This window comes from Falco rusticolus, chromosome 5 (assembly GCF_015220075.1).
Source record: "Falco rusticolus isolate bFalRus1 chromosome 5, bFalRus1.pri, whole genome shotgun sequence".
NCBI classification, from domain to species: domain Eukaryota; kingdom Metazoa; phylum Chordata; class Aves; order Falconiformes; family Falconidae; genus Falco; species Falco rusticolus.
This window is the reverse complement of record NC_051191.1, coordinates 1,930,465-1,944,132: the sequence shown is the minus strand read 5'-3', so window position 1 is coordinate 1,944,132 and position 13,668 is coordinate 1,930,465. Positions and strand designations below refer to the sequence as shown.

The window sequence follows — 13,668 nt, the reverse complement described above, 5'->3', positions numbered from 1 at the left end:
AGTGTGACCGATGAGCTGAAGCGAGGCAGATGCTGCAGAACAGCCCTCTCTGGATGTGGGATGCCTCTGCCGAGCACACCTCCTGCACACCTCTGGGGTGGGAAAGGCTCACCCTTGCCTGCAGCGCCCGCCTGTAGCACAGCCTGCCGCTATCTTTGCGTGGAGGAGCTCTGGCAGACAGGAGTTGGTACCCCTCGTGCCACCCATGCCCTCCTGCAATGGCAGCACCTTAGAAATCACCGGTTGCTTTTTCATCCCTTAAATTAACCGTACAGTTACAAGGGGACAGATGTACTTACCAAGATCTGAAACCCAATATATATCAACAGGATTAGCTAAAATAAAAGTACATTCCTTGGGCTTCAAAAGCAGTGAGAAACAAAACCCACCGCCTCCCCTGCAGTGATAGTGCTTTTTGGCAGATTCATAGCCACCACAGCTCACCTCGTTTCAAGAAATCTCGTGTAGTTTTGACAGACAAGTTATTAAAGTTTGTAAAAAGCATTAGCACAAAGCATTTTTAGGTTTATTTAAATAAAAATTATAATTTATACAAGACTTTTTAAACAAACAAGATTTTCTTAAAAAATGTACAGGGCAAATAATTTCATTATTTCAATTCTTCATACAGTATAAGTCTTTTGTCAAACAAAAGTTACACTGATAATGAATTATTTACAACTTCAAAATATAGACTCAAACTTCAGACATAAAAATTTTAACATCCATTATATTTCAATGATTAGTAGAAATTAAACATCTGCCAAAATGTACAGAATTCAATAAAAACTACCAGTGTTTTTAATACAAGTTTAAGTAGCCAAAAAAAGTACATCCTTTCATCTCTTCATGATTGAGTAAAACCTCTTTTCTCTTTGTCTGCAGGAACAAGGGTAGGGGTTTGCTGCTGGCATCCTGTGTGATGTTGCTACTAATAGCTCGTTTTATTCAATCTTGCCTCACAAAAGCTACAGAGCACGGAAAGGCATGATTTCATATTTCAGCTTTTTTTTTTGCCTTTTGAATTCAAATGGTCACTGATAAAGAATTAAAGCAGTCAGTTTTCATCACCCTTTTTTTTTTTTTTTTCCTCTTTAAAAGGGACTCAAACTAACCAATGCACTTTTAAAGAAGTTATATCCAATTACGCGTGAATGATCCAGCAATGAACCACGGACATCAACAGAATTGCAAATATAAACAGCAAACAGACAGAATGACAAGAACATCACTTTCTGCTATTTGAAGCACTTTACAGTTAAGTGGTACAACCCAGCCTGTTACTGAAGTGCACCAGGTTACACTGCAAAACTACACAGGAAGATTGGAATTTCAGGCGAGAGCTTCAATGTAATTATACAAGTCAAGTATATATTTACTCACTGTCCGTCCCCTCTTGCCCACCAAACCTGGGAGGGTGTAGCAGGAGGAAAAGCAGAAGTAAACACACCGAGGTTACCTTCTAGTGTCTCTGAAGTCACATACGCCACCGGAGCAGTTATGTAGCAGGAACCTGGACGACCCAATGTAAAGCAAACTTTGCAAAATACGTACACAGATATTTGTCAATTATATTACAACTCTATTTTTTTAAAAAAAAACCAGTCTGTTTTCTATATATTAGAGTGAAACAATGTTGCATTGCAGTTTGCACTAGGTTTACTGTATCTCTACTAGGCTTAACCTCTAACTTTTAAGTTCACACTGTTAAAGTGCGGATTAATTTCAAATGTCAACACATTAGATTTTACAAGTTTCTAATTTCTTTATCCAGAAAAAAAAAGAAAATTTAAAAGCATATTGTACATGAGGCATTTCAGTCTGGGAAAAGGATAATGATTTCTTTTCTCCCTCTCCAAAGCCTAGGTATGGTTAACTGTCCTGGCACCGTCAGCACAGGACCTATAGCTCCTCCAGTAACCAGAATCTAGGCCAACCCCACATACTAGGGTCAACCAGTGAAGGGTGGGAGGGGGAGGAGGTAATAAGTGCAAGTCGACTGATTTCCTACTGAAACTGCTGTTATGATCAGAGTGAAGGTATAAATTACACTTGAAAAATGATACAAAAATAAGAAAAAGAGCATGCTCTCTGTAAAAAATATAGTTTTCTGTTTCTCCAAAAAAAAGGATAACCTTGAACACACCCAAGGGATTTTTCTTCTTAAGACAAAATGAATGAATCTGATTACGATTTATATAACATTAAGCGATTTTAATGCCTATTTGTTATCCACACTAACTATTCAAGGAAGCGTTTAGAAAAGGAAGCCAAATGATAATAGACAACAATTACAAAAACCGATTAATTGATTTTCAAAGTAGGTTTGATGAGAAAAATTTAAGATCAAGAATTTTTACTTAAATGAAACCTGAATGTGTAAAGTGAAGAAACCATAAAGTGTCAAGCCACATCCATATTAGAACTTGGCAAAATGGATTTCCCACCAGCTTCACTTACATTTTAAGTTTTCAGGCCTTAAGTTATACCATACCAAAGGAGGTGTCAGAAATGCACCCCTTTTTCAGGTCACGTAAAGACATGTTCACGTGCTACTCTAAAGGGAGAACTCGATGACCGCGTTTTAGCTGTTACGGTGGATTCTTCCCCATGCTTGTTTACATTTCCACCCAGGGCAAGGAGTTTTATCCCATCAGTGTTTCACTTTACAGTACCCAACCAGATCACAGTATTCAACAGTATTTCTTCACTATCAAGTTCATATGAAGCTCTTCATTATCATGCCTCTTCATGGCCAGACTGAAATAAGGTTTGTACAGTTTGACTGCCACCTTCTCCATTACTGCTGTATTTGCTGAGAGACTTTAATTAAAAAATGTGCTAAGAGTTAAATACCCTTTGGTGTTTGTCTCCCTCTCCCTCCTTCGTTTTTACCCCTTTCCCTATAAAGAAAGAAAATTCCTGTTTAAAAAAGGAGACAAAAAATTCATGAAATTTAGTCCCATTTTCACATAAGAATTTACATCTCCATTGGTTTTTTTGGGGACATTCACATAATGTCTGGAAACATCCATCCCACTCAACTCAAAAGACACAGCAAAGGAAAAGACATACTGGAAGGCTTGGCATAACTCCTACTGTGCTTTCATGAAAATGCAAATAAAATTCTAAACCTCTCAGATGGGTGCTATTATATAGAGTATAAAAGCTTTCTAATATTAAAGAGAGAAGTCAATATGTGCTTTGCTGCTAGACAGGCCTGAGAGAGTTTAAAGGAGCACAGCCTTCCTGCTTTACCTGGCAGTTGGGTTTAATTGTTACTAAAATTTAATTTTGCAAGGGGCAAGACAGCAACATACCAATGCCCCTCAAACGATGCTTTGAAAAGGAACTATTGCTTTCACTTGCTGTATTATAGTGTTATTTCACTACAAGGTAACTCAAGACAAAAGTCAAATTAAAAAAAATTCATGTCTCAGTTTAGTTTAATTATCCACCTCCCCCAGCACGAAAAGCCTGCAGGTCTTTAATGCATTAACATACAAACACCTTGTACATACAACATGTACAATAGTTGAGCCCTTCCGTGACAAATATCTACAGAAATACAAATATATGATGCCTAACATTTTAGGAACAACATTTTGGTGCCCTCTTTTATAAAAAGTATTTGCCTGCCTTCCTTCCTCTTACTTTGGTTAATTAGGAAAGGAAGATATAATTACAAACTTTCTCCTCCAATTCACTGTACAAGCAATTTAAACATTTGCACGCAGGAAAAATTGAACCTAACCAAACTGGTAAAATACCCTTCTGCGATACAACAATCAGCAAGAAGTTCTTTTGAATGCAGTTATAAATATGGAAACGCTAAGATGCTAATACTTCCTTGGTGTTGCTATCAGTTTTAATAAAGAACCCAATTAAAAATTCTGAGCAGAAGAAAGAGACTTCAGGTGCTGCAGTCATCATTCTCACATCTTGGGGAAAAATATCCAAGAAAAAGGGACAAATGTATCCCTAGTGGTATCAGTGGAATAAAAAGAATCAATCTGTTTCACTTTGTTATTTAGTCAGTTCTCCAAGTTATCTTCCCAGCTTTTAATGTCAGTAAATAAACATTAAAAGTGCTTAATGTGCAAGGCTAATAGTGATGATAGCACTTTCACTGTTTTGTTTCATTTTGTTTTTTGTTTGTTTTTTTTTTTACAAAAACCTTAAAAACAAACATGAAGGCATATATAAAATACACTTGATTTATGTAACAGAGAGAATATAAACCACCAGACAAGAAAAATTATTGCAAAATAGATGAGGATGTTCATTTTTTTCACTACCAAGTTGTAAAATAAGAAAGTTTCCTTTAGATCTTCTAAGACAAGATACTAGCTCTCACTGCTTGACGATGCAGAGGTTATTTTCACATACTGGTTGAAAATTGTCTCAAAAGCTTCATCTCTGTGTACCATGGCACCAAACACCAAAGGCTAAATGACAGAAAAAAAACCAGATCATGTCAGTCCACAGAAGAAAAAAAACTTCCTCTAGGTATAGTTCTGGACAAGTCAATAGAAACAAGAGAGTAACTGTACTCAAAGTGCATTAATAAAGATATACGAATCCTTTTCTCTGCTAAATCTGTGGATATATGGCAGAGTTTCTAGTATGTTTCCCTTCTTCCTAAACCAACCGCGGCATTAAATGTGTCTGCACAGAGTATTAGCAACCGAGAACACTGTAACTCACTTTCCATCTGCTCAGGGCATGACGTTTTCCTGACCGACCTCTGCCTTCATTAAAGACTTTAAAAAAATCTGTATCGGTGCCTCTTAATTTTGGCTCATAGAATATTTATCTAGGTAATTAACATTATTAACCTCATAATTAAAAGCATTTCTCAATAGCAAACAGCAATCAGGAAACCTGGTACAAGTTGTGTGACTTGGCAAAATGTTATAAATAATCGATTGGTTTAAAATAAGGTTTAGTCGTATGTTAAAGAAAGTTTCAGTTGTCCAAAAGGTATTTGAGGCTTAGAGAAAATTAAATCTTTAGCACCATAAGACTGAAACAGGAAAATTTAATCCGAGGGTCAGGCCCTTCCACCCCAAAGCCTCCTCACCCATGGATACTCCCAAGCCATCAGCTTTTCACTTCAGACTACACAGCAGAGCAGCACCCATGCTCCTGATGAAGGACGCTGGTGAACGGTCAATGGAATTAATGAAATAATGGAGCAGAAAGGACGGAGAAAATTTTTCTGAAGTGTTATAGTAAAATAGTCCAGATGCAGGAGAACAAGCTGAACGTTTAGTTCACTAAAATTCTGAAGACAAATATACTGAATATTAGACAAGTGAATTTAAATAAAAAACAACAGCAAACAAACACTGGCATAAGGAAACAACAATAACAAAAAAAGCCTATATTCTGGTGCTAGCCAGAGAAGGAAGAAAAAAAGGGCATGAAGTCAAACACAGCAATACAGATACAGCCAGCTGCTTACTTTTTGTGTCGATGGTGTTGATACAGCAATACCCATGCCTGATCCCGGGAGAACAGAGAGCACTTTATACTAAAAAGAAAAAACACACAGATGAAAGATATCTTATATACTGAACAACTGCAAAAGGTGCTGAGGAGGTTACACAACTCATCACTGGTATGTCCTCCCAGCCACAACTAACAGACCTCCGTTAAAAACAAGAGGCGGCCAGAAGCTGTTCCCTAACCCCAGAGTCAATGGGTACAGCATTGCCTGTACAACAAGAACCTGCCTCTCCTCCTCCTCCTCCTCCTCCCGTGTGCCGCGGCACAGCCAGCCTGCCTGCCAGAACCAGCCCCGGCCCCAGCTGAGCGCCCTGGTACCGCTACAGCACGTGGGAGCTGGCCCAGCCGCGATGCCAGGGACCACGCCAGCAGCTGGATGGGGCAGGCAGGCAGCACAGCCCAGCCCCACGCGCACCTATGCACCTGAGAGCGTGCCTGGGAGCATCGCCTAGAGGTTTCCCTAGAAGTAACGTTCATCCACTGTTTAAAGCAGCAGCAAGCAGACCAGAAAAAGCTCCTTTTTCAAAATTAAATAGACAAACAGGCTATGTACAGGGCATTGGGTTTTGAGGTTTTTTTCTTCTTAAAGAAAGTCCCCAAGGATAAGAAAGAATACAGTTACCTGAACTGGGGCACATCCCCAGCGGGAAGACAGCCCAAGTCTGACCTGTGTTTCCTACTCGCAAATAAAACCAGGTGCGGTACATTTTTATGTCTGGGTGCACGCTCCCTGTCTCACCTTCATTAAAAACGTTAGACAGATGCAAAAGGACCTTTATGGCAGTAAAGGCCTACTAAACAACGGGTCAGTATTAGTTCAAGCATGATGTTTAAAATCCACCAATATGCATTATTAATTCCAACAGGAACGTCCAAGTTGAGCGTAAGTTGCCTGCTTTATAGACACGTGATATAAATAAGAAGGCATTCATTTGAAAACCTGGAGGTACTTAAGCAGTAGACACCGGGCTGAGGTGTTTCTTTGACCAGCATGATTTCACCTGTGGCACTCACGGCCAGAGGATGTAGTAGAAAGCAGGGGTGTCTGCGTTTAAGGGGGAGGACCAGTTCAGAGAGGGTAACAAAAAGTGACATTAAATATCAGAGTGACACAAGGCACCAGTAAAGCCATTGGTGACTGCAGGCTGATAAATTCAACCAGAGGAAGGATGGTATCCTACTTGCTATGCTTCCAACCATCCACTTGTTTCCTGTTAGTGACGGGATGCCAGCTAGACAAAACTAGATGGCACAGCCTGATCCAGTCTGGCTATTGTAATGATTTACCTGCCTCCACTGAAAAATCCCTCTTCCCTCGAAGGTATATTTTAAGGGATATCTAAGGGATAACTTTTAAGATGGTGCATCTACCGATATCAACATCCAAACTGAAGTCAGTATTACACAATCCCCACTACCACAAAATCTTCTTAAAACCGACACAGCTATAGTCAATGCAGGAGTTAAGAAACAACGCAACTTTAATTTTAAAATAAGTCAGGAGTATAAGGGTTTAGTAAACTACTTTGCCTTGTGGTGAGTCCAAATGGCTAAAGAAGCAGTTCTGGGAAATATTATTTATCACAGAATTACATTTTACTAGTAAAAATTATGAATGGCGTGCTTTTTCAAAGTGACATAAGCAGAAGGGCAAAACATTACCAGCTGAACAGAAAACCAGCTTTCTCCCCTATTTGCAAAACAAAACAGACATACCTTCTGAATATCTGTTATATCCGTTAGCTTTATAACTTTATTTCTTTTAGATGAGCCAGATTTGGAGCTTTCAAAGCACAAGTAACTGAAGAAAAAGAAAGAAAATGCTCATTTTAATACAGTATTCTAACACAATGTTCTCAGTATCCCTTCTGTCACTTCTGAAGTTTGAAGTTTCACAGGTTAAGATCAGTTTCAAAAAAAAAAACCCAAAACCCCCAAAAAAACAAAAAAGAGGCACACAGCACACAATTCAGTAATTCAGTTATGGCTTCTAATTCAGAGCAAACATTTGTAAATTCCAGCAACTGGCTAATGTGACTGAAAGCCCAGAACATACTGTATGCACATACACACGAAAATCTTGTATTTATATTCCTGCACTGAATGGTTAAACCTGACAAGCATTTTAAAGACAGAGGAAGCAGATATACCCTTAAACAGTTGAAATACCAAATTTCAAAAGGCTTATAAATCCTTTACCATCCTAAAAGAGTAATGAAAAACACTGCATTAGTTTCATGTTATTGTGATGCAAACAAAAGCTCCGATTTCTAAATGCTGGAGAGTGCTCACCATCACTAGGTGACACAGCATACAGATGAGCTTTACTCCCATTCATTACACTCCAATGGAATGTCAGGGCAAGACCCAAACAGTAGTGAAGATAAGTTATTCAGCCCTGGGAGGCTAGGGGGTAAGTAAGGATTAAAAAAAATAAAAATCAAGTACTAGATCTGCCACCAAGGTTTGAGTATCTGTTTTCTTTTTGTTGCACATTGTTTCAAGGAAGCCATACACTCAATTTGCTTTAAAAAAACCCACCTAAGAGTATTTGCCAAATAACCATTGATCACCACTCTCAAAGTACGCTTAACTTTTATGGTGGGTTTTTTTTTAGTATATATAGTTAGTTAGTATGTTATCCACATCAAGAACTGCACCAACTAACAAATGACTATACAGAGCACCCTTCATTCCTATGCAAGCCCTTCCAAGGCAAAATCACATTTGTCAAGTGCTACCACACTCCAGATTCAGCTCACCCTCCCCTCCCCTATGGTGTTTTGAGGACTTAAAGCACCAGGAAGAGGCATTTTTGTTTCAAAACACTGTTAAAGGATTACTTTTAGATTCAAATTTTTCGATGCCTGTTTTATTTCCCTCCTGAGAAATGTGTGGAGTGCAATGACTCACTTTTCTGTGACATAAAGAACTCCATTCCTGATGTAGTCTGTAGGCATCTTCCGATCTCTGTTAATCAAGCAACAGCGCCAGCCATTTTCACACACTGAAAAAGTCATAACAAGAAATCTTACTTCAAGAAAAAGACAGGCATTACCCCCAAGTTTCCTTATAAAACAGCAGAAAACACTGAAAATTAAACTTTAGATACCTAAAACTAGAAGTGTTTACAAAGAAAAGCCTAAATGTGTTTTTAGGCATCGTAACACCTGTTTTAACACTGGTTTTAAAAAACCCTAAACCAAAACGCACCCACACAATTATTCCTTTTAACTTGATTATTCCATTTGCATTACCACAAAAGGCACACCAGGCTGTGCATTCTTTCAAAGAACTGCAAGGATGTGGAATGAAAGAGACTGTCTCTGTTCATCCTAATTTAAAGCAAGCCTTTTTAACCAAAAGCTTATACCTGTACATTGCACAGAACGGGAATTCAATTTTAAACTATCCTTAGCTTTTTAGTAAATACTCTACCAACGTAGCCTTCCTGTTGCGTAATACCTGCCAAAGGACGCTCATTTTCTGACAGGTTAAAAACTTCATGGAAATTCCCTCTCTTGGTGGTATGAAAACGACTTGTGTCTTCATCTTTGCTTATTCCAGTTGGGGCACTTGAGCCCACGTAACTTCTGGATGCTGCTGTTTGAAGCTGCAGGAAAATAAACATGATTCCAAAATTTCAACACCAACATTTAAGCTGTGCTCTTAAAAAACCAAAACCCAACCTAAACTTGGCTAACTACTCTTCCTAAAAAAAGAAAAAGAAATAAAAATCTGTAATACAACAATTTTCATTAACGACTTCCCTAAAATTAACTTTGGACGATGGCACTATACTATGGCACTATTCCATTGCTATAGCACAAAACCAGTGTGCTATCTGAACATAACCTTTCAAAGTGCTGCCCTTTGATGGACACCCTTTGCTGGGGTGAAAGCAGATGGTGCTAAACGCACCGATATTAAAATACCATTTATCTACAGGAAGGGGTATATTTGATAAGATACTGCTAAGTTACTGCACACAGCTCCAATTATTATACTAGTGAGATTACTAACAGCTAACACATTATCAGTACTTGGCTTGTCTGCAACAGTCAGGCCAAGTACAAAATATTATCGCACAAAATAAGTTCAGAAAAAAAAAAAAAAGAGCAAACAAAGAAAAAGCCACACAAAACTGCACAAGCTCATTATGAATACATATGCTGAAATTGAAAGGAAGTTTTCCACACTACGATCCATACCTTTTCATGCCCTGACAGCTAGCAGGAAAAGAAACAAACAACACAAATGTGACAGTGACAAAAGAAAAAAAGTGAAGTCTATTTAACAGTATAATACATAGAATAAAACATGAACTGAGTGACACTGACTGCAAGATCTTGCTCACAAACCAAGAGACTACACACAATGAATGCAATTAAAAAAAGAAGAGTTATCAGTGGTTAGAGCACACCAATTTATTCAGGTTGCATTAGAGCCATTGATCTTTCCTTTGCTTTGAAGTTGCACTGAATGTTGAGAGTGTTGACACATGAAATAAAATTGGAATGGCTGTCAGCATCCTTTTGGGGGATAAAAAAGGTAGCACGGAGTTCTCAAAACTGAAGTACTTGAGTAAAGTCTACTTTCAAACAGAGCACCTGAACCACTGGAGACTGCCCTAGCAAACAAGCCTTGCTTCTGGAAGGATGGCAGGAAATTTCTTTTGGAAAGCATGCCTACGTTTGCTTTTTTGTCTTGGTGAGGCACCACACGGTTCCAAAGGCTGGCTTTTGTCATCGAAGCATTAACAGCTCTGTTCTTAGCCCTACCATACACATGCAGTTAAACAACTGGCAAGCTGACAACATGCAAGCTCAGGACTAAGCCCTTCTTCTGTAAAGGCCTGATACTGTCAGAGGCCAGCCAGCCTCTGCTGCTTTTTTTTTTGCACATAAGTTGGCAGCACTCAACACTTCGCAGGGTTTAGTGCTAACAAAAGAAATCCAAAGCAAACAAAAAAATACGTGCTGCATTTGCTGACTAGAAACCAGACTGACAAAACAGGCACAGCAGAGGGTATTTACCATCCAGCTTTTAGGGTAACTGTAATACAACGATGCCTTGGGAGAAAAGAATAAAGAAAGTTGACATGGAAAGCAAATGGTTGATGATAACTGTACTATTGCTCCAGTTGCTGCCCTTCTGCCATGTCCTTAGCAATGACTGAGCCCCTGGAATCAAGGCAAATTATTGCTTCTCCAACAGTTTGTGTGCAAGTAAAGACCAGATGAATTTTTGAAGGCTTTCTTGGATAAGTTATTTGGCTCCATATGCACGTAACTAGGCAAAACTCCATGGCCCAAAACATAAAAAAGGTCAGGGTAAGAGGTCTAATGTTTTATGCGCTGGGATGAGGATTATTCATGCTCTCTGCTACGCTGCTTCCTACCTACCCGTACATAAAGAAATTAAGAAAGGTGTTTAAACTTCAGTACCACATCCCACTTGGTGGCTGAAGATGTGGGAGAGTCCTGCCCTTACTTTTAGTCCTTCCTAACACAGGCAAACGTTTCCTCTACCCTTAAAAGAAGCAGCTAATTTATCCATATCCACCCAGGCTTGAGAGAACCTATGGTCGATTACTAGAAGAAAAGCATTGTGCCCAATTTTGATAAGCCTTAAATCTAACTGGAAGTGATTGGATTTGTAATGCTGCAAGGGTCCCGACTGTCTAAAAATGTCACCAATGGTCTGGAGGTAGGAATACCTGGAGGTATTCCTTTTCACTTGATCCATCATCACCTTTTGACACACCACCGTTACCCATCAGACCCTGTTGTCAGGACTGTTCTCTAACGACACAGGGTCAGAGTGGTGGTATAGGCAATGAATACTGCATTGTGTCGAGGTTTGTGGTGTCTGACAAGCTGTTTAATGAGAAGCCAAAGCAAATGCACGTATGCTGGCATTATATGCTTTTAGGGTCTGCATCTTGCATGAAAAAAAATGAAAATCCTATTTACATTATACCTTTTTGTACAAAAATCTATTTTTTATACTGTGAGGTTCCCAGAAATGTGGCAAGGGGTAAGAAAGTTTGCCTAAAATTATTGAGACCAAGTTAATGTTTTCAAAGACATCTGGAAGCGGAGAATGCAGCCCTGCACGTCCTTTCCAGGCGGACAAGCCAAGCTCAAGTCAGACACAGTAGTATTAAAACTACTGTGTCTGCTTCAAGCCATACAGAAAAATCAGAAGGGATAATTACTCTCTAAGTTTATTGATTTAAGTTCAGCAATTCAGAGCCTTTTCATCTCTAAGGCAGATTGGAGAGACCCAGCGAGAAGCTGCCACAGCCACCACAGTGTGAAAGACAGCCTGTAAACTCGAGAGGCACAGAAACTTCTAAGCCCATCTTCTGCAAGCAAGAGAAATACAGGCTATGGATGGCTCTGTCCAAGCACTCATTCACCTCTTGCGCCTTGGAAAATAAGAGCAAAAGAATCAATTTCTTCAGGGACTGCTTTCTCTACTACTTCCTTCTGAAATACTCAGCTTATGCTACAGCTACCTCACCACCAAGTGCTCCATCACCCCCAGAACACCATACTGCTTCATAGGTTAACAACCAAGGGTTCATGTGTTTATCCCCTTTGCTCTCTAGCTGGGTACTCAGGCTGAATTACTGCTAAGTGCTGCACATTTTAGTCAGGGAGCTTATGACAGTACTCAGATACTCCATGAATGCAATCAGATATTGTGATAAAAGGCATTAAGTAAATGCTAATATGGGATTAGACTGAAGTTTTATTACAACTCCTTTTATTTTTAAACTACTAAACATTGACAAATTCAGGGATATGGAAAAGCATGACCTTCTTTTCCGTTATGCCAAGCCCCAAAACAATTTGCAGAGATGCACAAAACACAACACAAAGACTTAACTACAAGATTTTAACAGAAAAATCTACTGTTGGAGGACCAACATGGTGGAAAGTCACTTATCACTACTATGCTAAAAGGTCACCTAATACAAATAACCGTAAGACATAATGCCTAAATCTGTAAACTACTTTATTACCTCTGTTAATGCTTATCCCATTAGTAAGATGCATATTATATTCAAGCCTTTTTTAATTTAGCTTTTATAAGCAACTTTTTTTTTCAATTTACACAAGATTCTGAATTTTCACTGTGAAAGAATGTCTGAGAACAGAGGAGGGGAATACAAAGACTAAACTTTGACAATAAAATCACACAGGATGTATGTTACTGAAATTGATATGAGTATGGATGGTGTTATTTTTGTGTGTTTAGCTTAATATGATTTCCCATATATATATATATATATATGTATATTTATATACACACTTTGGTAATAGACTCCTTTCATACAAGAAACAGAATCCATATAAAAAAGTCCGTAGATCTTGAAAATAATAAAAAAAGTAGAACTAACACTGACTGTTAGGATTTAATTAACCTTCCCTTTAATGTGCTCTAGTCACTGGGGAAAAGGGAAAGGGAGAAAGGGATCTGATTGTCAGATGCTGGGAACAGAGAGACAAAAAGATTTATTACCCTTACCCGTCTAGACACTGTAGCATTAGATCTTTCTTTGAGCTGAGGATCTGTCGGGAGACTTGTCCAGATGATATAAGGAGTATCATACTTGGCTCTTAGTCTGGGGCATCGTTTGAAGATAAAATCAATAAGGAAAAACTTGATTCCAGCATAGAGTCCTGAAAAAAGGTCACTTCAGTATGCACATTGAAGGGGCATTAAGAACATCAATTTTTTGATCATGTTTTAACAAGTTCATGAATGAAATCTGATTCTTCTAATTCTGTATCTTCAGTCATAGTGCTAAACTACTCTCTCGGTTTTAATATTCTGATTCTTCTTCCAAAGACAGAAAATTATTTTTCTTTTCCTCCCCTGTCCAGATTCCTTGTTCCCCAACCCCAGTTCTTTCAAACCACTCGTGTTTATGCAGAACGTTAAAATAATTCAAACATACATTCCTTTTTAGCAGAAGCATTCTGAAAACATGATCTACTTCTGAAACAGAAAACAAATGCCTGAGCGTTCAACTCTGCAGCTCCTTGCATGAATCTAAATGGCAACAGAGGGCTCTCATGTACTACATTAAACTCTGTCTTCCAGTCCAGTATGTCCTCTTATCTCATACAAATAATTTCCTTG

At 38.7% G+C, this 13,668-nt stretch overlaps 1 protein-coding gene across 2 annotated transcripts in view; it reads right to left on the bottom strand.

Moving 5' to 3' along the window:
* Positions 1 to 950: 950 nt before the first annotated feature.
* Positions 951 to 13,668, bottom strand: part of GRAMD4 (GRAM domain containing 4) — an 84,180-nt gene continuing 71,462 nt past the window's right edge. The window contains exons 14-20 of one of the 2 annotated variants that reach the window (XM_037389508.1): positions 13,051 to 13,205; positions 9,723 to 9,740; positions 8,977 to 9,124; positions 8,425 to 8,518; positions 7,228 to 7,312; positions 5,468 to 5,536; positions 951 to 4,448 (exon numbers count right to left, since the gene is read on the bottom strand). In XM_037389508.1, coding sequence (XP_037245405.1) covers positions 4,347 to 4,448; positions 5,468 to 5,536; positions 7,228 to 7,312; positions 8,425 to 8,518; positions 8,977 to 9,124; positions 9,723 to 9,740; positions 13,051 to 13,205 — 671 coding nt within the window. In that variant the 3' untranslated portion in view covers positions 951 to 4,346. The remainder of the gene's footprint in view (positions 4,449 to 5,467; positions 5,537 to 7,227; positions 7,313 to 8,424; positions 8,519 to 8,976; positions 9,125 to 9,722; positions 9,741 to 13,050; positions 13,206 to 13,668) is intronic. The other variant, XM_037389509.1, reaches the window with a different exon arrangement.